The 9586-nt window shown below is 48.9% G+C and overlaps 1 protein-coding gene across 1 annotated transcript; it reads right to left on the bottom strand.

Moving 5' to 3' along the window:
- Positions 1-1206: 1206 nt before the first annotated feature.
- On the bottom strand, positions 1207-2401 carry LOC142575055 (uncharacterized). The gene is made up of 2 exons (XM_075684019.1): positions 1707-2401; positions 1207-1267 (listed from the first exon to the last, which is right to left on the bottom strand). Exons 1-2 carry the CDS (start codon positions 2399-2401, stop codon positions 1207-1209), a joined length of 756 nt encoding a protein of 251 aa, XP_075540134.1.
- Between the last annotated feature and the right edge of the window lie 7185 nt (positions 2402-9586).

The raw sequence follows: 9586 nt of genomic DNA, 5'->3' as shown, positions 1-9586 counted from the left end.
AAGCACTGCTGGCACTGGGTCTGCTGCAACTCAGTGCCCATTCTACAAACGGCTTCACACCTGCCTGGGAAACCAGCCTATGAATGACAGAAGCCTGGTTCAAGATAGCTTTCAGGTGCAACATTTGGTTATTTTAGTTGTATGCAAACACCAGAAATGGACTGACACACTGAATTTTTTTTTGCCGGTCAGGTTTGTCGCTGGAGACAGTTGGGAGTAAAGTTAAGAGAATTTCATGTTACTAAAGCACATGACATGAATACGAGGCATCGTTGTGTGCCAGAGTACTAAAATGCACAGATAATTTTAATAAGCGTCAGTCTGTGTAGCTTCGAAATCATTGGTTAACATTTCCGACATACCGGAAGGCACAATACTTCTTACTTTTCTTGGAGTTATGAAAATAGGGTGAGATAGGTAAGGCTGGTTATGTTACAGAAGGGTACCAGCGTAGGCCATGTGCTCTAGGGTGTACCAAAACTCTTTTAGAGAAAACAGCAACTATTGCATAAAATTCTAGTATATTGAAGTGTTTCTGCACGTTATGTGTACCACTTCCACTCATCATGCAACGCTGTAAAAATCACTTAGAAACAACATTCAGTAACCTTCTGTTCTTATTCTTTTCTTAAGCATGGTGGAGCGGCTGCCAGAGGGTGCAGAGATTGTTGCCTCAAGACCGGCATCAGAAGCGCCGAGCAGTCCAGACACCGTAAATGTCGAGGCGTCGACCAGTCTGGCCTCGACCAGTGAGGCATCGACAAGCCAGGCTTCAACACCTGCTGCATCATCCGAGAAAAGTCACACGTGCAAAACGCGACAGTCGACATCATCTATAGATAAACTTGTGCTGCTTCTAGGAAGGCAGGAAAACCGTGCCGAAAAGATGGCGAAAAAGGAGTACAAGCTATCCAAAAAGACGGTCAGACTCCACGGGGAGGCCAATGACCTACACCGTGAGATGGTCACCATAATCCGCCAATACTTTGAAAGCCGGCAGGAGCGTCAACCTGACTGCCCAGACAGCCCTGAATAAAGACCCGTGTACACACATGCTCCAAAAATTGCCCAGTCTTTCACGTTCTGTTCATTGTTCACAATTGCATGCCTAAAACAAAGCTTTTCGAATTAGTCATGGCTTCAATGAAAAGATGTGCTTGGCCAAAGCACGTCGGACACTTTCACCTGACGAGCTCACTGCGTTGCTCACACAAACAGGATGCGGAAGCTCCCCAGCTGCTGCTTCAGCACTCCACTGTGTGTCGCACTGATCACGCATGTGCTCGCATACATTGTGAAGGATGCAACAAGCTCGCACAATGCTGCTGACATTTTCGATTTGGCACTCAATTGCCTTCAAGACCCTGAACCTAGCCTTCAATCTCCCAAAGGCATTCTCAACGACACGCCTCGCTTTTGAGAGTGTGTAATTGAACGTTTGCACTGTTGGGTTGCTTGCACTCATGAGAGGGAAAGGCTTCATCAAGTGACGCTGCAAAGGAAAGGCCTGGTCACAGAGGAGGACCGCTCCTATTGGTATCCCGTCAATAATTTGGCCTGGTAGAGTGAACAGATCAGTTCATACTACGTCCGGTAATATCGAGCCTCTGTACACTGCTGCATCATGATTGCGCCCTGGAGACCCTACATTAATAAACGTGAACTTGTAGTTGTGGTCTACAACAGCAAGCAAAATTATGCTATACCAGCCCTTATAGTTGTAATAGTCCTGCACATCTTCTTTGGGTGGCGAGACTTTTATATGGCAACCGTCCAGTGCGCCAAAGCCCTGCGGAAAGCCTGTGCAGGCTTCGAACTGTCGCACGTGGTCTCTAACATTGTTCAGTGACGGAAACCGCACAACTTGGGGCTCGAGAACATCTACGACAACGTCACAAAACTCTCGGAAGATCAGGTTCACGGATGGCCGACTCACACCGAAGAGATGAGCCACAGTCCTTTCCTCTGCCGAAGTGGCGAGTCTGTACAGCGAGAGGGCGACGCGCTGGTGTAGGGGTATGCAAGCTCGCATGTTTGTATCCTCCCGTGTTAGTGAAGGACACGAGCTCACGATGTAGGCAAATGTGGAACGGCTCACGCGAAAGTTGGCCTTGAAATCTTGATCCGACAACGTCGGCACGGTGGTGTCGTACCAAGACGGTGGTCTGGAAAGCGTCCACACACTCCTTTGCCTGGCAGACTTCACCACAGCGAGTGCAGCGAGGCTGCGACATCGCCTCTCGGCCGCCTTCCGCTTCTTCTCGATTGACGCTTTCTGAATGCGCACAGCTTGCAGTTCACCCCTTTTTGCAGACGACAAGGCCTCGTAGTGCGCAACCAGGAGAAGCAAATCGGGTGGACAATCACGGTCGCATTCATAAGGCGCCCGGCTAGCCGCCATTCCGCGGCTGTTCTCGGGTGCGCGTCGCAAAGTCGTACCACGTTCAACACTGCACCTGCTGAATCGCGCAGACGGTCACTCGCGGTACGCAAGAAAAAAGGAAATGCACAGTGGTGCCGCGGTTAGTACAAGTGATGGAACGTGAAATGGGACGCTTCACCACGTTGAAACCACAACAAACGCAGCCATTTTGCAATGCCATGGATCGGATTGGATCGGGTAACTGAGCCTCTTCTCTAGTTTTGCAAAGAACTTTTGCAAATAGTTAAGCAAACACATTGTACAGCATGTAGCGCAGAAAATAATTGGAGAAACAAATTTTTTTGAGAGTTGGCGAGGTAAAAAGTTCAAGAGTCATGTGATCAATCGTCGAAACGGAAGTGAACCGACTGAGCATGGAAAGTGCAGTGTGAGCGCTGCCACCACCGTTGCGTTCCCACTGCCGTTACGGCGTTCAACTGCCGTTTCCGTTAACGGCTGTTGCAAGTGCCCGTGTAACAGGGGTATTACTCCGACACCAAGAAGCCTTCGCCAACCTCGCCCAGCACCCTCAAAACTCCACCGCAAGTAAGCCACATTCTGCCTCGTCCTCCTCCCCTTCCAGCCGCTGAATACAAAATAATTCTTCGTGTACACGGTGGAGTCAACTGCGCCAACATACATCCAGTCTGTCTCCGCGACATCGTCATCAATTCCACTGGTGTTTCCACGGATGCAGCATCATTAGATCGACTCCGGGCAAACGAGATTAACAACACAATCATCATAAGCACTCCCTGCATGGACAGGGCTCGTGGTCTTGCCCTGCATGGGCAAGACCACGAAGTCTCCACGCACGTGGCAGACCCTAAAAATTCGTGTAGGGGTATCATCAAGCTGCCGGCCTCCGTGTTAGAAGGGAACGTGTTGGCTAACCTTCGAGAGTCCAATCCAGCAATCAACATCCTAGCTGCTCGAAGAATGGGCTCTACAGAATCCATCCTGGTCACTTTCGAAGGCTCAAAGGTCCCCTTCTACATTGACGACCTCCGTACAGACTTCCGCAGCCGACCATATCGACAAAAAGTGGAGGCGTGTACAAAGTGCCGGCAGCTTGGCCATCGCCAAGAGGTCTGCCCCAATGTGACCATATTTCTCTGCCCAAAATGCGGCATGCCAGATCCTGCTCAGGACCACAGCTGCACTCCCACTTGCATCATCTGCACCGGAACACACGAGACTGGTTCCTCAGAGTGCAAACTTCGTTACAAACCACGGACACCGCCCCCGGCACCTCCAGAGTCTAAATTGCCACTTCCGGCCAGGAACACTGTACAGGCCCCCAATCAACGCACTGGACAAGGGACGCAGCAGAGCAGCTCTGGCAGCAAGAACACTGCAACAGCGGCGCAGCTCCCATCGTCGAAGCAAGCTTGGCCTCCGCTGACTCCACGCATCGAGGAGACACCGCCCATCAACCATACAAAGGTGAGCTGGGCAGGAGTAGTCTCCCACAATAGCAGCTCCTCACAATGTGCTGATAGCTCTTTCATCGAATACTTGCTAAATCAGAACGAAATGCTTAAAAACGAAATCAAGCAGCTCGAAGCAATGCTCCACCCCCCCCCCCATCTATATCACTGGCACTCCTGCTGTTACTTCCAAACCACTCCCAAAAACGCTTGCGCCCACACTCACACGTCCTCCGACAGAACAAATGGACACTCTTGCATCCACTGCTACGACGGAAGCCGCAACTCCGATGCTGCCTTTATCACACACGCAGCCCCCACCCGCAAAAAGGAAGAATGCCGAAATAACAGACACCGAGAACACCGTTCAAAACGCCATATTTGTCCTCACTGACCGCATGGACATCCTGAAAAACAAACTTGTTGCCCTTGAAAATCGGCTACAGAGCAAGCTTGATGCATTTATTTGTGAGGCTTCTGCACAGTTTTGCCGCTTCCAAGAGCTAATCGACAGCTGGGGAAGACGCTCCGCGACGTCACAAGTTCCCGTCCATCAAAATGACAATAATGATGAAGCCAGCCCGTAGTCAAGTCATCTGGCAGTGGAACTGCAGGGGGTTCCGCAACAAGCGCGCATGTCTAACACTATTTCTAAAGAGTCTTAACGAGCTCCCTGACATTATAGCCTTGTAGAAACACACGGGAATGTCACGCTACCTGTATACAATACGTTTCAAGACCCTCACATAGACAAGCCCAGCACTGCCGTACTTGCAAGGCGACATCTTTCTGTTAAACGGGACACATTCGGCAGTACTGAAATCCCCCACGATTTCATCAAAATTCTACCTCAAAGCCACACACAACCCACCCTATGCGTGTTGAATGTTTATAGCCCTCCCAATGCTCGACAACACCACTTTGAGAACATGCTTGCCCAGGCCAAAGCTAACTCCAATAAACAGCCGCTAGTCGTAACGGGCGACTTCAATGCCCCCCATCAAATGTGGGGCCACTCCGCATCCACTCCTAAGGGAAGAGCTCTGTGGCAGCACATACAAAATCAAGGTTTCACCATCTACAATGACTTCACTCTTCTTACCCGGCTTGGAAGTAGCGTCAGTAGGGATACATCCCCCGACCTCCCACTAACTCACCGCATCACTCAGGCGACGTGGCAAAACCTCCAAAACAACTTGGGAAGCGACCATTACATCCTCGAACTCCGTGTAGATTTTAAGCACAGACCGTTAGCCACGAAACCACTAAGGCTTACGAATTGGACGGAATTCAGCAAATCTCACTGCAACACTAACGAAGAAACCATTATCGACATTGAGCGATGGGCAAATGCCTTGCAGGCAGACGTAGAGGCCCATACCACCACTCTCCCGCTAGACACACCCTTCGCCACATTTGATTCCAAGCTACTACACATGTGGGAAGCGAGGCAAGCTTTACTTAGGAAATCGCTAACAGCACGTTACAATCACAAACTCCGAATCCGAATCGCCAAATTAGACTCTCAGATCCAACAATACGCTATCAAATTGGCGGCGCAGCAATGGACTCAGGTTTGCGATGGAGCGCATGGTAATCTCTGACCGGGGTTGTTGGAGAAGTGTGGGAGAGGCCTTTGCCCTGCAGTGGGCGTAACCAGGATGGTGGTGATGATGATGATGATGATGATGAGGATGGTAATCTCAGCACTAAAAAGACCTGGCAGCTCCGGCACCGGCTCGACCCCACCACGTCTAGGACGCACAATAACCACCAGATGAATAAACTGCTGCATGAACATGCAGCCGACCTGCCGACCATGTTCAGCAACCTGGCCTCCAAACATATGCCCCCTCCTACGCAAATACCCATGCCCGACTATGCTGGTGAACCCAATGAGGAGCTTTGCAGCTCCATCACAGAAGCGGAGGTTCGACATGCCCTCAACCAAATGCGAACCACCACGGCACCAGGCCCAGATTCTGTGACTAATAAAACGCTTGGCAACCTCGATGAGCAATCCATAAGCAAACTCACCGAGTATTAGAACCACTGTCTCGAAGAGGGGGAGATACCCCAACAATGGAAAGTAGCCAAAGTTATCTTCATTCCAAAGCCGAATAAGCCAATTCACATTGATAACTTCCGTCCAATTTCTCTGACTTCATGCATAGGAAAGATCTTGGAGCACGTAATCCACCTACGCCTCTCCAAATACATCTAACATAATCACTTGTTCCCTTCTGAAATGACTGGCTTTCGCAAATCTCTTTCTTGTCAGGATGTCATGCTAAGGCTCAAAGAAGACATTATCGAACCGAGCGACGCACGTGACACCCAAGCGTTGCTCGGCCTCGACCTCAAGGGCGCCTTCAACAACGTGTCCCACTTGGCCATACTACGCGAACTTAGCAGTATAAACTGCAGGGAACGAATCTACCGCTATATACGCAGCTTCCTCACGAAGCGAACTGCGACGCTACAATTAGGCGGTGAAACATCTGGCCAAATAAGTTTAGGAAGCACTGGCACGCCCCAAGGGGCAGTACTTTGCCCCCCCCCCTCTTCAATTTGGCTATGTGACCTTTAGCTTTCACTCTCAAGAAGATTCCTGACCTCCAATTCACACTGTACGCGGACGATATTATGCTGTGGATGACCGGGGGTTCTCACGGGCACATCCAAGACACCCTCCAAGCCGCAATTGATCAGGTCGAACAAGTAGGTCACAAGTTGAATCTCAGGTGCTACTCTACCAAATCACAGCTTCTCCTTCTGCGCCCCACAAGACGCTTCAGGGCTTCACCCCCGAATATCCAACTCACAATTGAAGGGCACCCTATACCCCAAGTAGACAGGATAAGAGTCCTAGGAGTACACCTCCAATGCAACCGAGCAAATCAGCATACCTTGCAAGCACTACAAACAACAGTAGATAATATGCTCCGCCTGATAGGGAGGATCTCCAACAAATACGGAGAGCTTCGAGAGAAGGAGTTAATTCAGCTAATCAAGGCTTTTGTCTTAAGCTAAATCACCTTCGCACTAGCGTATCTCTCACTCTCTAGGCAGGAAGAGGATACCGTGAATTGCATGTTTCGCAAGATACACAAAGTCGCTCTTGATTTTCCACTTAGAGCATCCACACAAAGGGTGATGGCCATCGCCACACTACATACCCTTCAAGCATTAACCGAAGCCCATCTATCATCGCAGTACCATAGACTCACCACCACTGAAGCTGGGCGTGAGATCCTGAGACAACTTCATCATGCTCCACCATTCAACGAGAGAAAGCGACATCAACTTCCTCCGAACATACATGGCCAATACCACATCCAGCCCCTACCCAGGAACATGCACCCCGAATTTCACGTCAAACGCCACAAACTTCAAGCCAAGGCGCTACAACGCAGCTATGGACAGGCTGAAGGAGTGTACTGTGTGGACGCTGCAGCCTACACCCCTAAACATCGTTATGCTATAGCGGTCGTAGACAACCAGGGCAACACTGTTCAGCATCAGTCAAGACCACCTCGGCGGGTGACGCGGAAGAGGCTGCCATTGCTCTTGCATCGGGGCTACCCGATTGCGACGTCATTATTAGTGACTCTAAGACTGCTATCCGGAACTTCAGTAACCGCTACATTAACAACCTCGCGCACTCTCTACTTGTAGCTCACCCACCAGAAAAAGACAACGCTCTCGTATGGATTCGAGCACATCAAGGACTCCATGGCAACGAAATGGCTCATGCCGCTGCTCGAGGATTCACGGACCGAGTGGCCGCAAATATGGGCCTTACTCTAGAACCCACAGACTCCCAACAACACACCAATAAAGACACACTCGTCACATTCCATAAAATTTGCACACATTACAGAAACCAACGCCTATTGTATCCACCTCTCTCTGTGTCTAGAACGTGCCAGAGAGAAATACTGTGGCGCCTACAAACTCGCACTTTTCTTACCTCGCGCACTTTGCACTTATTCTTTCCCGCTACATACCCGACACCGAAGTGTCGCTTTTGCCCTGTCCCCATAGCAGATCTCTCCCATATCATGTGGCAATGCCCCATCAAAACTCCCCCCCCGCACGCTCAAACAATTAATTAGTAGCGAAGAGCTGTGGGAGACTGCCCTGCGCAGCTCCGATCCCACTCTACAGGACCGAGTCCTGAGGTGGGCTGAGGAGATAGCGGAGGCCTACCACGACTGGTAGACTGACTTCTAGCCACATAATGTGGTGATGGACGCCTGCTGGGACTGGAGTACTTAGACCCCCCTCTTTGCCCCCCAGCCCCTCCCCTTTCTTAAAAGGGGAATAAAGTTCATTCATTCATTCATTCTTTGTTCGCGTAGTAAAAGCCTTGCAAATTCGGCTCCAGCCCCTTCCTGTTGATACAGATAGGAGCTCCTGGGATGACCAAGATGTGCTTGGCATAGACTCTGTTGGGGCAGAACGATGAGACATGAGATACAGCACAGACTAGCCAAACTCATGTGTGTTTTCTTTTATGTTCGAACCAATTATGCTGAACCATAAATATGAACAAACATTCATATCTGCTGCAAACAGCAAGCCAATACAGCATATATCAAACATATGTATTTCTGAACCATGCATTGTTTACCTTGTAGTAGTAGCCAACGTCCACACAATCACCTTGTTGTAGCAGGCAGCAGCTTCTGTTTAGTGCGTGGAGTGTGTTGCTTTAAACTGGTGCTGTCCTCATTACTGAATGTCTGGAACAAAAATTTTGACTGAATCAGAAATTGAAAAAGCAAAATTTTGCAATATGAAGTGCAAAAAGGTGTGACATATATATTGTAACGGCTTGGGACTACAGAACACATGCAAATGTACACTGTCTGTTCTAGGGTGCTTAAGCAGCATGTTAAATTAATATTGCTATTGTCTATAAAATTAAAAAAAATTAAATTATGGGGTCTTACGTGCCAAAACCACTTTCTGATACTGAGGAACGCCGTAGTGGAGGACTCCGCAAATTTGGACCACCTGGGGTTCTTTAACGTGCACCTAACTCTAAGTACACGGGTGTTTTCGCATTTCTTCCCCATCTAAAGGCGGCCGCCGTGGCCTGGATTCGATCCCGCGACCTTGTGCTCAGCATGTCCATAAAGTTGATGTCTGCCTAACTACAATGCATGCCAACAGCTTAAGTATTATTAAGATCACAAATGAGAACATCTGTGCGTTCATTTATACACTAGAAGAGAACATACTGCTGGTTCCACAAGCAAATGCATGAATGATGCACCCCTTCACTACTGCCAAAATAAATGCGCTACGGTAAACGAAACTGCACAGCAAGAACATTTGGAACCAACACGTACGAAATATGGGTGAATAATCATGCTTGCAACTGTTTAATACATTACATTTTGTACTTACACTTCATTTTACCAAAGGATTATTCGGTTTTGTGGACGAAAGAAGTTGCCGGCGGACTCGAAAAAAAAGTTTAATATGTATATTGATAAGGCTACTCAGTCACCTACGAATACGGCTACAATAAGATGAAAAATGAGACGCGCGTTCCGATATCGCTCTTTCTTTCGTGGTTGTGTGTGTATAACGACAGCCTCGCAAGTAAAGGTTTATTTAGCAAACAGCAACTGAAATCCTGACCGCCCAAATGTAATGCAGGATCTAGTTTGTTAAGTTGTGCCCGCCTGGAAAGTAATGAGACGGATATTATATAACGATT

The sequence above is a fragment of the Dermacentor variabilis genome, chromosome 3 (genome assembly GCF_050947875.1).
Source record: "Dermacentor variabilis isolate Ectoservices chromosome 3, ASM5094787v1, whole genome shotgun sequence".
NCBI lineage: Eukaryota > Metazoa > Arthropoda > Arachnida > Ixodida > Ixodidae > Dermacentor > Dermacentor variabilis.
The sequence above is the reverse complement of the archived record's forward strand: the minus strand, read 5'-3'. Positions and strand labels throughout refer to the sequence as shown.

Bases quoted from the DNA above. Each gene is read 5' to 3' on its own strand.
- LOC142575055 (XM_075684019.1), bottom strand. From the start codon at position 2,401: ATGGCGGCTAGCCGGGCGCCTTATGAATGCGACCGTGATTGTCCACCC. The intron at 1,268-1,706 runs GTATAGCATAAT...ATGCGTGATCAG, and splicing joins TATTACAACTATAAGGGCTG to TGCGACACACAGTGGAGTGC.